This window comes from Sus scrofa, chromosome 4 (genome assembly GCF_000003025.6).
Source record: "Sus scrofa isolate TJ Tabasco breed Duroc chromosome 4, Sscrofa11.1, whole genome shotgun sequence".
NCBI classification, from domain to species: Eukaryota; Metazoa; Chordata; class Mammalia; order Artiodactyla; family Suidae; genus Sus; species Sus scrofa.
Genome location: NC_010446.5, coordinates 80,180,850 through 80,202,840, shown reverse-complemented (window position 1 = coordinate 80,202,840; position 21,991 = coordinate 80,180,850). Strand labels below are relative to the sequence as shown.

At 43.7% G+C, this 21,991-nt stretch overlaps 1 protein-coding gene and 1 long non-coding RNA gene across 9 annotated transcripts in view; one reads left to right on the top strand and one right to left on the bottom strand.

Annotated features, from left to right (window-relative positions):
• The window catches only part of LOC106510093, a 262,329-nt gene extending 250,375 nt beyond the window's left edge, over positions 1–11,954 (bottom strand). For 2 of the 3 annotated variants that reach the window (XR_002343698.1, XR_002343697.1), the window contains exon 1: positions 11,747–11,954. This is a non-coding gene — a long non-coding RNA (uncharacterized LOC106510093). The remainder of the gene's footprint in view (positions 1–11,746) is intronic. The other variant, XR_002343696.1, reaches the window with a different exon arrangement.
• SPIDR (scaffolding protein involved in DNA repair) overlaps positions 12,097–21,991 on the top strand; it is a 315,808-nt gene continuing 305,913 nt past the window's right edge. For 3 of the 6 annotated variants that reach the window (XM_021090640.1, XM_021090638.1, XM_021090639.1), the window contains exons 1-3: positions 12,103–12,262; positions 19,269–19,415; positions 20,532–20,598. In XM_021090640.1, the coding sequence (XP_020946299.1) occupies positions 12,230–12,262; positions 19,269–19,415; positions 20,532–20,598 (247 nt within the window). In that variant the 5' untranslated portion in view covers positions 12,103–12,229. Of the gene's footprint in view, positions 12,263–19,268; positions 19,416–20,531; positions 20,599–21,991 lie in introns of all 6 variants that reach the window. The other 3 variants (XM_021090637.1, XM_021090641.1, XM_021090636.1) reach the window with 2 other exon arrangements.

Here is a 21,991-nt window from a genome sequence, read left to right as displayed (position 1 = left end):
TCATTAGCAAGTCTACAAACAACAAATCCTGGAGTTCCCGTCGTGGCTCAGCGGAAATGAATCTGACTAGGAATCATGAGGTTGCAGGTTCAATCTCTGGCCTCGCTCAGTGGGTTAAGGATCTGGCATTGCCGTGAGCTGTGGTGTAGGTCACAGACACAGCTCAGATCCTGCAATGCTGTGGCTGTGGTGCAGGCCGGCGGCTAGAGCTCCGATTAGACCCCTAGCCTGGGAACCTTCATATGCCACGGGTGCAGCCCTGAAAAGCAAATAAAAATAAAAATAACAAATCCTGTAGAGGGTGTGGCAAAGAGGGTGCCCTCCTCCAGTGTAGATGTGTATATAAATTGATACAACCACTATGGAAAACAGGATTGAGGTAAATCCAAAAAAATACATATAGAACAAACCTATGGCCCAGCAATCCCACTCTTGGGCACATATCTGGACAAAGCCTCTTTCAAAAAGATACGTGCCCCTCTATGTTCATTGTAGCAGTATTCATAATACCCAAGACATGGAAACAAACTCAAGATCCAACGACAAATGAATGGATTAAGAAGATGTTGTACAGGAGTTCCCGTGTTGTCTCAGCGGTTAACGAACCCAACTAGCACCCATGAGGATGCCAGTTTGATCCCCGGCCTCACTCAGTGGTTTAGGATCCAGCATTGCGGTGAGCTATGGTGTAGGTCACAGATGGGGCTCGGATCCTAAGTTGCTGTGGCCATGGTGTAGGCCAGTGGATACAGCTTTGATTGGACCCCTAGCCTGGGAACCTGCATATACCACAGGAGCAACCCTAAAAATAAAAAAAATAAAATAAAAAATGACATTCGCAGCCACATGGATGGAACTCAAGATTCTTATACTAAGTGAAATACATCTGAAAATGAAAGCCAATACCATAGGATACACCTTGGATCTGTAATCTAATAAATGGTACAAATGAACCTTTCTACAGAAAAGAAAATCTTGACTAGAGAACAGACTGGTGGTTGCCAGATTGGAGGGGGAGGATGTGGGAAGACTTGGGATTTGGGGCTAACAGATACAAACTCTTGTACTTGGACTGGATAAGCAATGAGATCCTGCTGTATAGTGCCATGAACTATCTCTAGTCACTTTTTTTGGAACAAGTTGGAGAATAATGTGAGAAAAAGGATATGTATGTATATGTATGACTGGATCATTCTGCTGTTAAAAAGAAAGATACAGAGCACTATAAATCAGCTATAATGGAAATAAAAAATGATTTTAAAAAAAGAAACCAAAATTGCCTGCTCAGCATTCCCCAGAGAAGGTGTCTGGGTCTGGACTCCTGTCTCTCGAGAAAAAAAACAGGCAACCTGACACCATGGAATCTATGAAGATTTCTTAGCAATGTGATATCTGACCAGAAGTAATTACCTAGGATGTATGAATTTATTTCTATATTAACATCTTCATTTTTTATTTGCCTATTTATTTTTGTGCACCCACTTTTGGCAAGCAGATACTGTCTGTCCAGGAATTGAATCCATGCCACTGCTTTTATTAACCCAGGACCCTACTGAAAACCCTCCGTCACCAGAGCTATAGTGTCAGGAGATCCTTTAGTATTGCCTTATCTACCAATTCCCTTAGCTACTCTGTAGGAATGTATACATGTATTTATTGACTTATTTATCAACTGAGCTTATTTTTTCAATATCTCTTTTTATTTATAAATTGATTCAGGATCCACCAGTGACACTGGGATATTGTCAGACCAGAGTTTGATTTCCCAACGCAGCTCTTACCACAGCCACAGCAGTGACAGAGATAGGCTCTTAAGCCGAGCAGCCACGGGGAAACTCCCTGAGATCCTGCTTGATACCAGTAACCCTGCTTAACTCATCAGACCTGCTTTCGGTCAGGCCTCCCTACCCTGTCGCTGTGCTTAAAAGAGAGGTTCATCTCCAAAGGCAAGAAGGAAATTCACTAGGTCTTGAGCAAAAAAAAAGCACAGGGATTAGCACAGCTGCCCATCATAATGCCACCAACATCCTGATTTCATTCATTAGCACCTGCCTCTCTCTTCAAATAATTAAAGCGCTAACAGTAAGGGGCTTGAAAATGGCCAGCTCAGGATTCAACAAAAATGCTGCATGGGTCGTGGTTCCTGCCACTTGAGGAACACAAGGCATTCTGAAATCCAGTGAATCTCTCAAGCATTCTAAACACACTGCCACCCAACCAGGCTGCCAGTCCACATCCAATGCTGAAGGGATACCTGTGTCCTCTGCCCAACATGAGGCATCTTGGAGCAGAGAGTCCAAGGTGCCCATAAAACAACCCCAAACCTCTGAGTGCTTGTTGTGGGTTCTACCCGACACACCATTAACCCCACCTCTGAGCCAGCAGCCGCAGCCTTGGAGCTGCACCGGGGTCCAGAAGGTACTTCTGGCACCATCTTGTGGAATCTGCTCTAATAGCAACTCTCAGGCTTTCCTCCTCTCTCTGGCTAAACAGCCCCCAGGGCTACACTGGACGTTGGCAATAGGCTGGTTGGATTTCCTTCCTCCATTGTCTTAAAATACCAACAAGTGCTCTTCCAAGTGGGCTCATTCTCTCTGAAAGGCTTTCATAGCCTTGAGGGCAACATACCCAAGGCCACTCTGTTCAAACACTCAGCTCCTGACCCATCAGGTCATAACAGCCTTCTTCCATTTTTAGATATCCCTGCACATATGTACTTATGAAGATAGGTGTGTATATATGGAACTATTGATTTTTTTATTAATTATCCAACTGTTATTCATTCATTCGTACACTAAAGTCTTGACTCTTTTCTTTCTTTTTTTTCCTCTTTTTCTCTTTCCCTCTTTCTTTCTTGACCCCACCTGAAGCGTGTGCATGAGTTGTCTGCCCATCGAAGTTTTTCAAGCCACAGAGCTTACCAAACCCACCACAGCAACACAGACAGATCTTATACACAGGGAGTCATGAGGGATGTCCGTGAGAGATTTTTTTATACAATTCTACTGAATTCTACTGGCCTTAATTCACCTGACCTGGCATTAGATCATGTATTAATACCAGGTGTATAGAGAGAACAAAAGAGGCTCACTGGAAAGAATAAGAGTTTCAAGAGACCTCTTGAGAGAAAAAGCACAGGGTTTAGTGCAGCTGCTCACAAAAATATCACCTTTGAACCACCTTCCATGGTCAACCAGCAGGCACTCTATCCAGTTCCCAAAACCCAGGTCAGGATGGGGTTTCAAAATTATCAGATCGACAACTGACAGAACCCAACAGAAGAGAGGAAAAAAAAAAAGCAACAACCCAATTGAAAAACAGGCAACAAACCTGAATAGACATTTACCTACACCAGATATACGTAGGGCAACAAGCAGCAGAAAAAATGATCACCATCACTCCTTAGGAGAGAAATGGAAATCAAAACTTTTATTTCCCCAGGCTGCTACTGAAAACCCTCTGTCACCAGAGTTATAGTGACAGGTGACCCTTTATTAGTGCCTTATCTATCAAATCCCTTATCTACTCTGTAGGAATATTTATATGTGTTTATTGATTTCCTTAAATATTGAGCAATTCTTTCAATATCTTTTTATTTATGAATTTATTTGGGTGCCACCTTCAACACTGACATGTGGTCTGGGCCAGGGTTTGATTTCCCAACACAGCTCTTAGCACAGCCACAGCAGTGACAGAGATAGACTCTTAAGCCTGGCAGTCATGAGGGAACTCCCTGAGAGCTCTCTTGATGATACCAATCAACCCTATTTAAGTCATCATACCTGCTTTTGGTCAGGCCCCCATAACCTAGCACCATACTGAAAAGGAGCCTCAACTGCAAAGGCAGGAAGGAAATTTCACTTGGTCTCTTGAGAGAAAAAAGCACAAGGATTGGCACAGCTGCCCACCATAATGCCACCAAAGTCCCCCATTCATTCATCAGCACCAGCCTCTCTCTCCACATACCTAAAGCCCCGACAGTCAGGGGCTTGAAAATGGTCAGCTCACGATTCAACACAGGTGCTGTGTGAATCTAGGCTCCTGCCTCTGGAGGAATACAAGACATTCCAAAACCCAGCAAATCTCTCATGAATTCTAAGCACACTGCTACCTAACCAGGCTGCCAATCCACATCCAAAGCTGAAGGGATACCTGTGTCCTCTGCCCGACATGAGGCATCTTGGAGCAGAGAGTCCCAGGTGATCAGAGAACAACGCCGAACCTCTGGGTGCTTGTTGTGGGTTCTGGGAAACACACCATCAATCCCATCTCTGAGCCAGCACCTCCAGCCCTGGAGCTGCACCTGTGTCCAGAAGGTCCTCTGGTGACGTCTTGTGGAATGTGCTCTAATAGCAACTCTCAGGTTTTCCTCCTCTCTGGCTTAGCAGCACCAGGGGGCTGCACTGTCTGAGGGCAGTATGGTAGTTTTATTTCCTTCCTCCAATTTCTTAAAATACCAAGAAGTACCCTTCCAAGGGGGCTATTTCTCTCTCAAAGGCTTTCAGAGCCCTGAAGCCAACCTACTCCATGCCACTCTGTTCAAACACTCAGTTCCGACCCATCATGTTATGACAGCCTTCTTCCTTTTTTAGATAACCCTGAACTTATGTATTTAGGAAGACAGGTGTGTATATATGTAACTTTTAATTTTTTCTTAATTTTCCAAGTGTTATTCCTTCATGCATACAATAAAAGTATGATTCTTTTTTTTTTCTCTTTCTTTCCTACTTTATTGACTGCACCTGAAGCGTGCATGAGTTGCCTGCCCATCGATGGTTTTCAAGTCCAGAGGTTAACAAACCCAGCACAGAGACACAGAGAGATCTTTTTCCCAGGGAAAAAGGAGGCATCTCCATGAGAGCTTTCTGTAATCATTCTACTGGCATTAATTCATCTGAACTGGCATTAGATCAGGTCTTTAAACCAGGTGTATAGAGAGAAAAAAGGAGGCTCACATGGAAAGAAAAGAATGGAGTTTCAGGAGACCTCTTGAAAGAAACAACACAGATTACTGCAACTGCTCACCAAAAATCGCCATTGTACAACCTTCCATGCACAACCTGCAGGCACTCTATCTGGTTCCCAAAGCCCAGGTCAGGATAGGATTTCTTTCTTTCTTTCTTTCTTTTTTTTGTCCTTTTAGGGCCACAACCACGGCATATGGAGGTTTCCAGGCTAGGGGTCGAATCTGAGCTATAGCTGCTGGCTTACATCAGAGCTGCAGCAACGCCAGATCTGAGCTGCATCTGCGACCTACACCACAGCTCATGGCAACACTGGGCCCTTAGCCCACTGAGGGAGGCCAGGGATCGAACCTGCAACCTCATGTTCCTAGTCAGATTCGTTTCCGCTGTGCCACGAGGGGAATTCTGGATGGAGTTTCAATATTACCAGCTTGACAACTGATACAAACCAACAGCCAAAAAAAAAAAAAAAATCCAACAACCCAATTGAACAATGGGCAAAATACCTGAATAGACATTTCCCTAAACCAGATATACATAGGGTAACAAGCACCGGAAGAAATGATCAATACATTAGGAGAGTAATGCAAATCAAAACTATACTGAGGTACCACTTCACACCTGTCCGAATGGCAATCATTAGTAAGTCTACAAATAACAAATCCTGGAGAGGGTATGGTGAAGAGGGTGCCCTCCTACAGTGTGGTTGGGTATGCAAATTAGTACCAAAACTGCAGACAACAGGATCAAGGTAAATCTGAAAAATACATATAGAATGAACATATGACCCAGCAATCCCACTCTTGGGCATATATCTGGATGAATGTTCTTTTAAAAAATACTTGCCCTGCTATGTTTATTGCAGCAATATTCACAATAGCCAAGACAGGGAAACAAACTCAAGTCCATTGACAGATGAATGAATTAAGATGATGTTGTACATATACACAATGGAATACAACACAGTCATAAAAAATGACATTCGCAGCCACATAGATGGAACCAGAAACTCTCATGCAAAGAGAAATAAGTCCAAAAATGAAGGACAATACCATAGGATACCCCTTGGATGTGGAATCTAACAAATATCACAAATGTAGTAGTGTTGGGTTCAACATCAGCTTCAGGGTCATTGTGAGCATGAAAGTCAGGGACAAAGTCAGGAAAGAATTAGGCAGTGGATTAGGATCAAGCTCATACTCACAGTCAGGACAGGTGGTGGGTGAGGTCAGGTCAGGACAAGGATCAGAGCTGAGAAGATACTAAGTGTGAGGTTTAGGGTCATAAGGATCTTCACAGTTAGGGTCAAGGTCATGGTGGTAGTAAATGGCAGAAAATAGTGTCAAGGTTAAGTTCAGGATGAGTTCAGGGTCAGGGTCAAGGTCAGTGTCAAAGTTATGAGGAAGGATCTATTCAGTATCAGTGTGATTATGAGGGTCAGGAAAATGGTCAAGGTCTAGCTCAAAGTGAGTCTGAAAGTCAAGGTCACAGTGAGGGCTGAGGAAAAAGTTGATTTCTGGCTCTTATCAGGATTGAGGTCAGAATAAGGTTCATTTTCAGGGTAAGGATGAGTGTTAGGGTGAGGGCTAGATGATGGTAAATTTTATATTCACTGTTATGGGGAATCAGAGTGCGTTTTAGTTTCCTAGATCTGTGTGACAAATTAACACAAACTAGTTAGCTTAAAGCTACAGAAATTTATTCTCTCACAGTTGTGGAGGTCAGAAGTCAGAAATTGGAGGAGTTCCTGTCATGGCTCAGTGGTTAAAGAATCCAGCTAGGAACCATGAGGTTACAGGTTCGATCCTTGGCCTTGCTCAGTGGGTTAAGGATGAGGCTCAGATCCCATGTTGCTGTGGCTCTGGCATAGGCCAGCGGCTACAGCTCCATTATACCCCTAGGCTGGGAACCTCCATATGCCGCTGGAGTGGCCCTAGAAAAGACAAAGAAAGAAGACAAAAAAAAAAAAAAAAAAAAGGAAGTCAGAAATCAAGGTGCTGACAAGGGCACACTCTCTCCAAAAGCTCTAGGGGAGTATCCTACTTTGTTTCTTCCAACTTTTAGTACCCCCAGAATTTCTTGGCTTGTGGTAGCTTAACTCTATTCTCTGCCTCCATCTTCGTGCACTTCCTCTAAGTCTGTTTTCCCTTCTTCTGTGTGTCAAAATGTATCACCAAACAAGCTAGTACCTGCTCTACCCACAAGGAAACAGTGTTTAGTACACCTCTTCTTGAAATCCTTAATTCTGCAAAGGCCGTTTTTCCAAACAAGGTCACATTCACTAGTACTGGCATTAGTAACTGGACATGTCTCTTAAGGGCTACTATTCAGGCCAGCATAGGGTCAAGGTCAGGTATATTTAGGGTCAGAGTCATAGGCAAGTCTCAAGCCAGGCTTAGGTTAGCATAAAGGGAAAGTTGAGGGTCAGGGTTAGGATCTATGAGCACCAGCTTATAAGAAAGCTAAGGGTTAGGGTTGGGTGAAATAAGGAGCAAGGTTAGGTGTACGTCAGGGTAAAGGTAGGGTCAAGTGGGAGGGTGAGGGTAATGGTCAGTGCTGGTGTTAGGGACCAAGTCATGGTGATGGCTGGGGCTCCTGTCTTGGGAGTCAAGGTCAAGATCATGAATCAAGGTCATGTTAAGTTTCAGCCTCATGTTCAGAGTCAATGTTAAGCTTTGGGTCAAAAGTTAGAATCAGGGTCAGGATGAAGTTCATTGTTATGGTAATGTGGATCGGGGCAAAGTTCAAGTTCTGGGATCACGTCAGAGTCAGCATCAGAATGAGGGTCAATGTTAGAGTCAGAGAATGTTTAGGTTAGGGTTAGGTCAGGTTGAGTGTCATCAATTGTTAATTGCTCACTTTTATAGTATGCTATAAATAGTAAAATGGAGAAAACATGGACTTGGTGTCACACGAGATCAAACCCTAAACACGTACTAGCTGTGCAACCTCAGGCAAATTATTTCTATTTCATAATTATCAGTTCATTTATTTATTCATATCAAATATTTATTTGGGCGCTTCATTTGTGGAAGACACTTTGCTAAGGATATAAAGATCAAGAAGACAGAAATGGTACTATGTTATAGTACATAGGTGGAACCAGATGATAAATTATTAAAATAATTATTTAGGTTATGATTATTACAACATCTTCAAAGGATCATAGGGTCTGTGAAAATGATGAAGAGGGAGGTTCAACCACCTGAGAGTTCAGGGAAACTAACTGAACAGGACCCCGGGAGGCCTTCCCAGAGTGGAACCCCACTCACATCCTCCACCTGGCTTTTTTATCTACAGAAAAACTTTCATCAAAGAACCAATTTAATCAGAGCAGTGAGAAAATACAGAGAAAAAGAAAAAGAGTAATAAAAATTTAGCCATTTGACAAAGTCAAGGACCTTCAGTTCTTCTTCAAAGACTGTGGATAATATTCTGAGCCATGTCCTTGGAGCTGTTTTGGAGGTGTTGAAGCTCCCACCAGGTGGAAGAAGTCAACTGTGTGCTGCCCACAAGCATGTAGAGCCCAGACTGGTTGGAACAAGAAGGTTGATGACGCTGACTCCCACTTACCTCACCACCCACCAGTCAGGAAAATATCCATGAGCTGATCACGCCCTGCTCCTCAGTCTAAAACTCTTCACTACCTCTTGGGGCGGGGGGAGGAGGGGGTCACAGTCCTTGAGGCACTAGCCTGCTGTGTCCCCTCTTTGCCTGGCAATTGAAGCCACTTTTTCTGTTTCCTCCAAGTCTGTCTCCGCATTTCTATTTGGCATCAGTGGACAAAAGCAGCCGAGATTTCAAAAACAAAACTAAGGAGTTCAGGTTCAGGGTTTTTGTGGTTTCTTTGTTTTGTTTTGTTTTTTTAATTTTTTTTTTCTTTTCTAGGGCCGCACCTGCAGCATATGGAGGTTCCCAGGCTGGGGTCTAATCGGAGCTACAGCTGCTGGCCTATGCCAGAGCCACAGCAACGTGGGATCCAAGCTGCCTTTTCGATCTACACCACAGCTCACGGCAATGCCGGGTCCTTAACCCACTGAGCGAGGCCAGGGATCGAACCCGCAACCTCATGGTTCCTAGTCAGATTCGTTAACCACTGAGCCACAACGGGAACTGTTTCGCTTTTTTTAAATCTCAAATTAAAAAAAATTTTTTTTCAAACATCCCAAGGAATCACAGAGTAAACCTCTATGTACTGATCTCCCAGCTTCAACAATTTTCAATAGTTGTATACAAACTGGCATGGGAGAGGGCAGCCAGAGCCTTTCAGGACATGGAGTAGCAAATGCAGAGACCCTGAGGCCCAGGGTACAAGTGACAACTGAAAGTCACGCTCATATGGAGAGCATAAACATCATGGGGATGCTTGTAGGGAAAATGGATTTTAAGTGTGTGATGGATCAGGGCAAGAGTGGATTAGGCTATGTTAGTTAGGAGGCTACCGAGTAGTCTGGGCAAAAGAAACTGGTGGCCTGAAATACAGTAGTGGCAGTGTGTAGGTAAGAGATTAACACAAGAGGGGTTAGTGCAAGTTTGTGTGCTCATTGCACAGTGACCCCCAAACAAACTGAAACACTGGAGTTTGGAGCAGAGAAATGTTTATTGCAGGGTCATGCTTATGCCCCCTAATACCCTAAATTCCCCAGTCTTTGTAAAGCATTTTTAAAAGCCAGGTGAGGGAGGGGTCATAGGGTAAGCGATCAGCTCGTGCACAATTCTCTGATTGGCTGATTGTGAGATCACAGGGCAGGGTCACAGGGGTTAACATTATCAGTCCTTAGGCTCCAGAATACCTGGGGACTGTGTACTCAGGGTCATCAAATAGTTAATATCTATCATTTGGTGTATGTGTGGTGGGGTCACACTTGTAAAACAACTAGGAAACATGCATCGGACACTGTTATCTAGGTACTTTAGAGAGGAGCTAAAGCAGCTGTCCCAGGAAGGCCCCATAGGGTCCTGCTCAGTCATAGATGTGGGACAGACAGGCCTTTGATAAGAGAGATAAAATGTCTGCGAAAATGAACAGGTTTGTTACTGACCCCCAACAGGTCAGTGACTCCCTCAATGCGTCCTTTGCTTGGAATTGCAAATGCCAATCAAAGTAATGCAGTTGGGTAAAGCAGAGCAGAAACTTTAGTCATTGACCAAGGAATGGAGAATGGAGAGGGGGTAAGGGAATTCTCTGAAGGGAAGGGAGTAAGAGAATTTTAAGGGGTAGGAGGCAGACTTCTCACCAGGGTTCTAGGAAAGGGGTGAAGATTTTCAGAGGCAGGTGGGGCTAGCTGGGGCTAGCTGGGGCATGCGCAGTCTTCCATGCTTTTTTGCACATGGAAGAATTTTGCCCAGCAGAGTACAAATCCTTCCCTGGGGCAGAGATCCTAGCATGGTAACAAAGCAATGGTAACTTTTGGACACCTCCAGGTTTCACCTTCAGAGGTGAGTTCCTGTGGCCATCAGAGCCAGTTTGGGGCTTCCTCTGGCCAGTCACCTTGCCTGTCTGGCTGTGACCTGACTCAGGGCCCTGCCCTCAGGATGGATTTTTGCACAAGGGTCTCTGGGAAGTTGACAGGATGTACTATGGTCTGGTACCCCTCCTTTCTCTGACCCTGAGGAAACTTTTTGCAAATGTGTAGTTCTGGAAGTCTCCTTGACCTCAAGAATGAGAAAAAGGTGATCTCTCTTTTATCCAAGCAGGATGCAGCCTTTATCTTGAAGTTATCTGCCACAGGGAACAGATTACAGCTGCTCAGCCTGGGACCCATCTATCTCCTGCTTCAGTAAGGTCTAATTGAGGTAATAATAGCAAATCTTTGGGGAGTCCCTGGCAGAGGCTCGATATTCTAAATCCTAAACTACCCACATTTAGAACCAGTTTATCTTATTCTAAGTGTTGACAGGAACATTATTAGTAAGGTCTACCTCAAGCTAATACTTTTTTTTTTTTTCGGTGATTGCAGTTATCTTACTTTATACTAAGCAGTTGTGGCTTAGGCACTGGAACTCAAACACAATATGGTGAAAGAATAGGCACCAGGGAGGAGAAAAAGACTGAAAACGGCTAAATTGCAAAACACAAAAGTGCTTTTGCAGCAAAAGACCAAAACCCCACTTCTGCCATACTTGTGAGGGTACCAATGGGAACCCTTCCCTCCTGCCCTGGCTGACGCTTTTCACCTTAAATCACGGTGTTAGTTTTCTCTACCACAGACATATCTTTATTAGTGAATACTCCTTCCCTATGACATTGTAACCTAATTCCCTTTATACTCTGTCCTTCCCATTGCATTCCGTTTTGAATCTACTCTCCAAATGCTGGGACACTTAAGCAAACTGGCTTGCAGGGTCTAAGGAAGGGAACAGCCTTTGGTTCTCAAAGTGAGGCAGGACGGCGTTACCTGGGAACTCATCAGAAATGCAGGTTCTCCGGCCTCACTCCGGACCCTAGGAGTCTAAGACCTAGTCACCGGTTATAACAAGTCCCACAGGGATTCTGGCGTCTCTGAACTTGAAAATTTCTTGTTTGCATACTAACCCCCTTATCTCCCAGCAGGTGGGGAAATAGCACCCCTATCTCGGGTTATTTACGGCTGCAACCATTCCTTAAGTATCGATTGTTGAATTCATAGCCCACTTTGGGTTATCACTTATTTTTATTAAGGCGAGTCCTTGCCTAACAAAACACAATATGTACGAGCCTTATCTGAAAAACAGCGCGCGGACTTTTAATAGCTCCCAAGGCGGCGCTTCGGCCTGTCCAAGGGGCGCTCCGCAGGACTCACCTCCAGGTATAGGTAGGAGGAGTACCGCAGCAAACCTTGATCCAGACCTGGCGTCCCTACCGAGTTCCCAGCGGCCAACCGGGTGCGGGGGGCGGGGGTACTAGAGGAAACTACACTCCAGCGGGAGCAACAGCCTAGCACAGCGCGCGCTGCTGCGCAGCGCGTCGGGAGGGCGGTGCGCCCGAAGAATCCCCTCCCCCAATCCGAGGTCCAGCCAATCACAACGTGCGGTGCCGCGCGGCGCGTCGGAAGGGCGGTGCGCCCGGAGAGTCCCCACCCCCAGACTGAGGGCTCACCAATCACAATGTGCGATGCGGCGCGGCCCGCCTGGGGGGCGGTACGTCTGGAGAGCCCCTGCCCTCAGCCCGAGGCCCTCCAATCGTAGCGCGTGGTGCGGCGCGGCGCGCCGAATTGGTGCGGTGGTGAGCAGCTTTCCGGCTCCCTGAGGGGTGGTGCGCTCTTGAGGACGCGGCGTGCGGGGACATGCCCCGCGGCGGCGGTTCGCGCGGCCCGAAGGTAGGCTTTGGGCGTGTGGGTGCCGCCTCCTCCGGGTAGGCCAGGGGTCTGTGGCGCCCGTAGTGTGGAAGCGGCCCGCGTCTGAGGCAGAGCGGGAGGAGCCGCTCTCTTGGAGGGCGGCGGTCGCGGGCGTGGGGCGACCGGGGCGGGTCAGAAGGGCCGTGTGGTTTGAACCTCCCAGGGTTCGGCCGGTCTCTGCCGGTCGCACCCCGGCAGCGGCGGCGGCGTCCTGGGTCCGCGAGGGGCTGCGTCCCCGCCGGGTCTGCGCCACGTCGCCTCCCCTGGCCCTTCAGCCTTTGGCGCGGGGTCCGTGTGGGGAGCCTGGTTCGGAGTGTAAGTGCCCTTGGCGCTTCGAAAGCTGTTTCTGAGCTCCTTGCTTACGAATATGCTTGTCTCATCTGACCGAAAACTTATCAAAGCAGACACTGCTTCCTTTCTTGACTCCGCTCCTTTTACCAAAAAACCATCTGAAAGAATAGTCCGTGTATGGCTCAGCCCCCTTGTCACTACCGTATCTCCTCGCTTCTGGGATACCACTGAGTGAGTGTCACACACCTTGCCAGTTTTATAACCACTTTAGGGAGGAAAAGAAGCCTATGACACGCATACCTGTAGATTGTGGGCTACATCCTGATTTTAGACATAGGAAAAGTCCAGGAAATATACATATATATACATACATACATATATATATGTGTGTGTATATATATATATATATATATATATATTTTTTTTTTTTTTTTTTTTTTTTTTAGGGCCTCACCCATGGCATGTGGAGGTTCCCAGGCCTGGGGTCTAATTGGAGCTACAGCTGCCGGCCTATGCCACAGCCGCTCGGGATCCAAGCCGCGTCTATGACCCACACCAGAGCTCACCGCAACCTCGGATCCTCAACCCACTGAGTGAGGCCAGGGATGGAACGCACAACCTCTTGGTTCCTGATCAGATTTGTTGCCGCTGCGCCCCGCTGGGAACTCCCAAGGAAGCATATTGAACTGTTCAATCCAATATAACATTGGTCATTGTAGCATTTGACGTATTTGCCACCTGCTTCTCTTTCTGTCTTGCAACTGCTCATTTACTTCTCTTTACTGTCTTCCTGCGGGTTCTAACTTTTGACCTTGTGCTTTTTTACCTCTTTACAAGTTTGTTCTGGGCAATCTCATACATTGATGATGATTTTCAGATCTGTATTTGACCTTTCCCTTGAGTTCAGCTTAAACTCAGTGTATTGTGAAATCATTCTTTCGACCACAGTCCACTAAGGCGCCTAGTCAACAGTTTCTTCTGTGTTTTATAGGTCTCAGCCTGTATTATTTGTCCAAAGCTCCCATAGACATCCTCCTGCCCACCCATTGTTATGGCTGGACCAGATCTTGTGGTTCTAATTATGATGGCAAGGTGCACTTCAGCAAAAACCATCAGGGCACTTTGCAAAACAAGATTCCTTACAGGTCCTGGAGAGTACGTTGTACACCAAAGGGCTACACAGCAAGGTCAGGAGGAGAGAGACATAGAGAGGGACAAAGGGAGAGCGAGAGGGATGGCATACTTGGGGTCAGCCTTTATTAGTTTGAGGATCAAATGTCTGGAATTTTGGGGTTTACTTTCATTGGCTATTTTTAAGTAATACCGGGAATTAGGGAGACGCAGCGTTACTCTGTGATGGTCAGTTATCTAGATTACCCAAGGCTTTTGAAAGAAAGCCCTTCATGGGAGGAGGTGTATGTAGTTCCTTACCTGGTGGTTTTGCAAGTAGCTGTGTCATACAGCTGGAGATGCATCTATTCAGGATGGATTTCTGAAATGGATGCCACTTGGTGGTCAAATGCTTAATAATGTCAGACACTTAAACTCCATCCTGACTTAGAAATGTTCATGTTTTTGACTTGATACTCATTTTTACTCTCTTCATTATATCAGTTTTCAAGACCTTGCCAGTTTTTCTCTTCAGTAGTTGTGTTAACTATGTATTACTCTGTAACAGATTGTCTCAAAACCAAAGCAGCTTAAAACAGATGTTTATTTCCCATACTGTGTCTGAGGATCAGGAATCTGAGAATGACTTGGTGTGGTTCCACCTTAGAGTTTCCCCCAAGTCGCATCAAATAAAGGGTCACTGAGGCTGGAGGATCCATTTCTAAGCACTCCTGTGATTGTTGGCAATTGTTCCTTGCCAATTCCATAGGTCAGCTCACAACATGACAGCTGGCTTTCCTAAGAGCAAGAGTGAGGGAGCAACTAAGAAAGAGGCCCTGGTGTCTTTTTATAACATAATCTTTGAAGTGATAGGCCATGTCTTCTATTAATCACATAGATCAAAATGGTATAGTGTGGGACCGTAGAGGTTGTGGATGCCAAGAGCTGGTGATCCATCTTAGAGCCTGGCTGCCAAGATAATTTTGCCCCAGGAAGTTTTTTTCTTTTTCTTTTTTTCTTTCGCTTCTTTCTTTGTTTTCTCTTTTCACCCTAGGTCAGGCCCAGAATACTTCATGCATGGAATATTTGTGTGTAACCATGTAGCATGCTTCCATTCCATCTTCTGAGATGACTTTCCCTTAGGCCCCATCTTAATTGTTATTCCTCTGCTTAGGCATTATTTTGCTTCTTTTTTTTTTTTTTTTGGTCTTTTTGCTATTTCTTTGGGCCACTCCCATGGCATATGGAGGTTCCCAGGCTAGGGGTCGAATCGGAGCTGTAGCTGCCGGCCTACACCAGAGCCACAGCAACGCAGGATCCGAGCCGCGTCTGCAACCTACACCCCAGCTCACGGCAATGCCGGATCATTAACCCACTGAGCAAGGGCAGGGATCGAACCCGCAACCTCATGGTTCCTAGTCAGATTCGTTAAACACTGCGCCACGATGGGAACTCCTATTTTGCTTCTTATTGAACACATAATAATTTATTTTGGACTTACCTTGTGGTAAGTACTTTATGTGTATTAACTCATTTAATTTTTTCAAAAGTCCTTTGAGATAGGTACTGTTATTTTATGGATGAGGAAACTGAGTCAGAGCAGAGAGGTTAAGTAATTTACCCAGGGTCAAACAACAATTAAGTGAAGAAGCCAGGATTTGTATCCAGGTTGTCAGCTCCAGACCTTGCTTTGCCTGTTATTCACAGCTTCCATAATGTGGTCATAACCTTTCCCTAAATTTTCCAACTTTATTATTTATCCTTTAGGTAAAATAAACTATTTTCATTGTATTTTCTTTCCTCCTGATATTTGTTAATGTTCTTGGTATGTAGTAAGTCCATTTCTTCCACTTTTGCTTATTGAAACCTTAATCATCTGTCAAGGCCCACCTTAAATCCTACCTTCTCCTTATTATGTGTTTAATAAGAAGCAGTTGTAAATTAATTTTATTCTGTATTCCTGTAGAACTTTGTATCATCCTTATAACTTCATTCCATATTAGGTTTGTTTGTATCTATGCCTTTATTCCCTTATAATGTGGATACTGTGAGGTTAGGGACTGTGTCTTCAACCCATGTCCCCCAGAGTACCTGCCACAATCCCTTGAGTATATTAGATACCTAATACATATCTGATGAGTAAATGAAAGGAAAACTAGTTTAGAAGATTTGCAAGTATTGTAGGTATGAAGAAACATGGGGAAAAATACCCGTGGATCCTAGTCGGGTTCATTAACTGCTGAGCCACGAAGGGAACTCCCTTATGTCCAAATGTTATCAATTGTCTAATAATGATCTATTTTCTCAGTTTAGATTTAGGTTGTGCATTTTTGGTAGTAATACTGTGGCTGTTGTCTTGTGTTCTGCTTGATGTCTCATATCAGAAAGCACTTGATGCTGGTTTATGCCAACATTGATGACTTAAGATGATGTCTAACAGGTTTCTCCACTGTCAAGTTACTATTTTTAACCTTTGGGATTAATAAATAATTTGTGGGGAGGTGCTTTGTGACCCTGTATATATCCTTTTTATCCTCAAACATTCAGCCACTAGTTTTAGCATTCATTGATGATTTTCTAAATCCATCATTTATGTGTTTGTTTGTATCAATGTAGATTTATATTCGTACTTTATTCAATAGATTTTAATACTTTACTGTCATTATTTATTTGATGCTGGAATGTCCTGCTTTTGGCCAGTGAGAGCCCCTTTCTGCAGGCTCATATGTCCTTTTGACATGTTGTCATTATTCCTTGAACAGTTTCTTACTTCCTGCTCAGAGTATCTCAGGCTCATCTTGTCCTTCCCTATCCCATCCCTAGTATCGCCGCCCACTTCTTTTTGTTCTTGTTGATTTTTGTTTGTTTTTTTCGGCTGCACCGGCTGTATATGGAAGTTCCCAGGTTAGAGGTGGAATTGGAGCTGCAGCTGAGGCCTATGCCATAGCAACACTGGATCTGAGCCACATCTTCGACTTAGGCCACAGCTTGCCGCAGTATTGGATCCTTAACCCATTGAGCGAGGCCAGGGATTGCACCTGCATCCTTACAGAGACTATAGTGGGTCCTTAACCTGCTGAAGCACAATGGGAACGCCTCACCCACTTCTTTAAAGAGCTTCTTTAAAGAGCTAACCTTGGCTGATTTAATTTGTTAAGGAGGTATTATGGAGTTTTATATATATATTTATTTGCTCTATGTAGATCACTTTTTTGTTTGTTTGTTTCTTTCTTTTTTTTTACTTGTTTTAGATAACTAAGTGAGCTTCTTCAGAACTGTCAGATAACTGCAAGCTGGTGGAGGGTAGCACCTTGCTGAGGACAGATGCCTCTTCCTCTTGTAGTTCTGCCCCAACATAGGAATTTTTGCATAAGAAAGAACATGCTTAGACCTGTTAAGTATCAAAATACCATCTATGTTGTGGGCGAAGTTATCTTTATGAATTTGTTACCTTCTTCTTAGTTAAGGAAGTTTCAATGGTATATTTTAATCTTACTTTTTTTTATACAATTACTACAATAGCATTGATGAGGGATTTTATTTCTTTTTCTTTTCTTTCTTTTTTTATAAATTTTTATGGCTATACCCAGGGCATATGGAAGTTCTTGGGCCAGAGACTGAATCCAAGCAATAACTGCAACCTATGCCTCAGCTGTGGCAACATGGATCCTTTAAGCCACTGTGCTGGGCCAGGGATCGAACCCTCATCTCTGCAGCAACTTGAGCTACTGCAGTTGGATTCTTAACCCACTGTGACAGCGGGAACTCCAGATTTTGTTTCTTTTTTTTTCTTTTTTCTTTTTTTTTTTGTCTTTTTGCCATTTCTTGGGCCACTCCTGTGGCATATGGAGGTTCCCAGGCTAGGGGTCGAATCGGAGCTGTAGCCACCGGCCTACGCCAGAGCCACAGCAACGCGGGATCCGAGCCGCATCTGCAACCTATACCACAGCTCACGGCAACGCCGGATCCTTAACCCACTGAGCAAGGGCAGGGATCGAACCCGCAACCTCATGGTTCCTAGTCCGGTTCGTTAACCACTGCGCCACGACGGGAACTCCCAGATTTTGTTTCTGATTAAGTGATCAGCTCATAGTAGTTGACCTTAATTTGATTCCTAATGCAAATCTGCAATTTTCCTTAGAATGCAAATTTTAACACTTTGTCTATTTTAGACATTTTATAAAAACGGTAAAGTAACTCGTGTGAGGCATATGGAAGTTCCTGGGCTAGGATTCGAATCTGAGCTGCAGCTGCAACCTTTGCCATAGCTGTGGCAACTCTGGATCCTTAACCTACTGTACTGGGTTGGGTATTGAACCCATGCCTCAGAAGCAACCCAAGCTGCTGCAGAGACAATGCCAGATCCTTAACCCACTGTGCCACAACAGAAACTCCCCTTTGAGTATCTTAAATGTGTGATTCCAGTTTTTTCTGGCTTGAAGAGTTGTTGTCAACAATAATGATATCAACAAGAATGATAATGTCATGTGTTTTTTTTACTAATTGCTCAAAGGAATTTTTTAAAACTCTGTTTACTGAATATATCTTGGTTTTTATTGCTTCTGGGCTGATATTTATGTGGTATGCTTACTAATGTAGGTTTTTTAATTTTAGGAAAGTTTTCTGTAATTGTTTTTCATATTCTGTCCTATTACTTTGCTTTTCTTTTTCATGGATTCCTATTTGTGTTAAATCCCTGAAAGGGTTTATCTTTGTTTCTCTTGAATTCTTTTATTCTTTCTTCATTGGAGGAGGGTAAACTTTAAAATTTCCTCCTTAATAATACCCTCTATTTCTGAGATACTCTCTGTGGTATCTGCTTGATCTTGGATTTCTTCCAGTTTAGTTCTACTCCAGCAGTTTCTTCCCTATCAGGAAGGTAATCTTGGCTGTCTAGTTATTAGTGTCCTGGTTGCCCATACCCCTTTGGGTCTTCTGGGATAGAGCCCGTGTCCTCTCCACACCCCCCATTTTGGGTGCATTCTCTGACTACCTGCTCTCCTTCCTGGTGAACCCCAGATCCCTCTGTGCTCAGTCCTCATTTGCTTCCTTGCTTCTCTCAGCTTCTTTCTTCTTAGATATCATACCATGGGAGTTCCCGTTGTGGCGCAGCGGAAGCGAATTCGACTAGGAACCATGAGGTTGAGGGTTCAACCCCTGGCCTTGCTCAGTGGGTTAAGGATCCAGTGTTGCTGTGAGCTGTGGTGTAGGTTGCAGACACGGCTCAGATCTGGCATTTCTGTGGCTGTGGTGTAGGTCGGCAGCTATAGCTCCAATTCAACCCCTAGCCTGGCAACCTCCATATGCTGTGGGTGTGGCCTTCAAAGGCAAAAAAAAAAAAGATATCATAACATGAAGGATTTTGGAGGGTTTATTGTCCACTTTTACTCTGGAGTTTATAATCTGGTTCTAAGTGTTACCCAAGTATATTTGGTTTTGCTCTCTCATGATCTTTTCTTTCTGTGGGAATTCAGAGATGTTTATGAACTATGCCTTCACCACTGCCATTCTTGGGTTTCCATATTGTTAATCTACATTTAATGAAGTTGATTTCATTATCTTTTTTCTTTGAAAATTATCTCTACAGAGAAAAAGAAATTGGGATGTAGAATATGGATCCTTTCCAGGAGAGAATCAACTGCAGTGCAGAAGATCAGGGCGCAGGACTGTAGGGACAGCTGCTTCCCTTTCTAAAGCCTGGCTCAGGTGTGGAGAAGGATTTCAGGAGACTCCGGTAAAGTAGTTGTAGTATTGTTTTCCCCGAATGTTAGAGAATAGATGCCAGATTCCTGAGTGTTCAGGTCACCGTAATTATATTTCTTTGGAATTCCCTTCCTTAATTTCGTTTAGAATACTGTACTTAGTGTATTACTTTTTTCCCTCATCCTTGAATTTCTTAATTGTGGCATATTAATAGTCACAAAGAACCTTTGTACTTTTTTTGGTGAGGAGTACGTATTGAAAATGTTCTCAGAAAATGAAACAGATGAGCATGCTACTCTTTTAAAAAATATGTTTATGAAATGCTTATATATTACGAATCTTATGGCAGCAAGTTATTCTGTTAATTTCTATTTTATGATAACTTTGAAGTACTCACATAAGGAGTACTCACCACTATTATAAACTCTAAAGTTTAGACAGCTCTCTGTTGAGATTCTGGAAAAATATAAAAACGTGTTTATGGGAGTTCTTGTTGTGGCTCAGCGGGTTATGAACCCAACTAGTGTCTGAGAGGGTGCGGGTTTGATACCTGGCCTCACTCAGTGGGTTAAGGATCTGGCATTGCCACAAGCTATGGCTGTGGTGTAGGCTGGCAGCTGCAGCTCCTATTCGACCCCTAGCCTGGGAGCTTCCATATGCTGCAGGTGTGTTCCTAAAAAGCAGAAAAGAAAAGCACTTACAAGTATGTGCTTTGGGAATACTTCTTGGCAAATATAAATAAAGGAAAACTGAGGAATAAGTTAAGGGGGTGTGGTATAAGTGCTTGAATATTTTACAAAATATTGTTGGTTGGAGTTCCCGTTGTGGCTCAGCAGACTAAGAACCTGGCATAGTCTCTGTGAGGATGTGGGTTTGATCCCTGGCCTTGATCAGTGGGTTAAGGATCCAGCGTTGCTGCAGGCTGCAGTGCAGGTTGTAGATGTGGCTTGGATCTGGCATTGTTGTGGCTGTGGTGTAGGCCTACAGCTGCAGCTCCGGTTTGACCTCTAGCCTGGGAACTTCTATATGCCAAGGGTGCAGCTTTAAAAGAAAAAACGAAAGCAAAACAAAACATTATTGGTTTCTAGCCCTTTTCACATAAATTATTACATCATTAATTATTATTATTGTCATTATCTGCCTGCAGTCATTAATAGCTGAAAAGAAGACCACTACAGAAAAACACCTTGAATTGTCCTGTGTACCCAAGGAAGGTAATGTGTTGTTGATTTCTTGACAGAAAAGATATGTCCTCCTTTGATTTATTAGCTTTTTTTTTAAGAAGCTGTTTATGTAGTTTGGATAGACTCTATATTCATGGTTAAAATATGCCAAAACAATGTAAAAAGATATTCTCTTGAAAAATCTCTCTCATCTTAGTTAGCATCTATCCCATTTTTTCTGCCTCCTATGGGTAATTATTAAAAAAAATTTTGTCTCCTTCCTTGGTTCACTCCTGTCAACAGAGCCCAGTAAATAAGCTCAGGCTCATGGCTCCAGGAATTTTTTAAAAAGTCTGATTTGGGAAATAAAGTTAAGACCTACAATATAAGGACTATCTACTTAGTGAAATTCTTACTTGGCAAATTAGAGAAGGCTTTCAGTTACAAATAGTAGGAAACCCTATTGGACTGTTTGAGGAAATGGGGTTGAATTTATGTATTGCAACAACAAGGCCAGGGGGCCAGACATGAACCTTTGTAGATAGTGATTTTCTTTAAAAGACAGAACTTAAAGAAATGTATTACCAAAAACTTGAAACTATGTAATAAAAAGAAAACTGTTTAATATTTTTCTTGAAATGCCCTGGAAAATATGTTCTCAAAACCTGTTTATTATTGAGGTCAGAAATCTGCTCCTTGTGAGGCATTAATAAATTTTTAAATTATTATTTGTTGATGTGCTTTTCTCCTCGTTGGACTATACATTTCTTAAGGGCAGTTCCTCCTCCATTGCTCATCTTTATATTCAAGGGGGCTAGGGTTAGGATATGACAAGGAATGTTATAAAAAAAGTGCTCAGGAGTTCTCATTGTGGCACAGTGGAAACGAATCCAACTATCCTACTAGGAACTATGAGGTTGTGGGTTCAATCCCTGGTCTCACTCAGTGGGTTAAGGATCTGGCGTTGCCGTGAGCTGTGGTGTAGGTTTCAGATGCGGCTCAGATCCCACGTTGTTGGTGGCTGTGGCGTAGGCTGGCGGCTACAGCTCCAGTTGGACCCCTAACGTGGAAACCTCCATATGCTTTGGGTGCAGCCCTAAAAAGCCAAAAAAAAAAAAAAAAAAAAAAAAAAAAGAAAGAGTGCTACAAACTGTGTGTTTTGAACAACAGAAATTTATTATCTTGCACTCTGGAGGCTGAAGGTCCTAAGTGAAGATATTGGCAGGTTTGGTTCCTCCTAGGATGTTCTCTAGGCTTCTTTCCTTGACTTGTAGATGGCTGTCTTCTCCATGAGTCTCTTTACATTATCTTCCCTCTCTGCATGTCTGGCTGTGTCTGAATTTCTCCTTTTTGTAAGGACACTTGTCATATTGGATTAGGACCCACACTAAAGATCTCATTTTAATTTGATTACTTCTGTAAATACCCTATATCCAAATAAGAT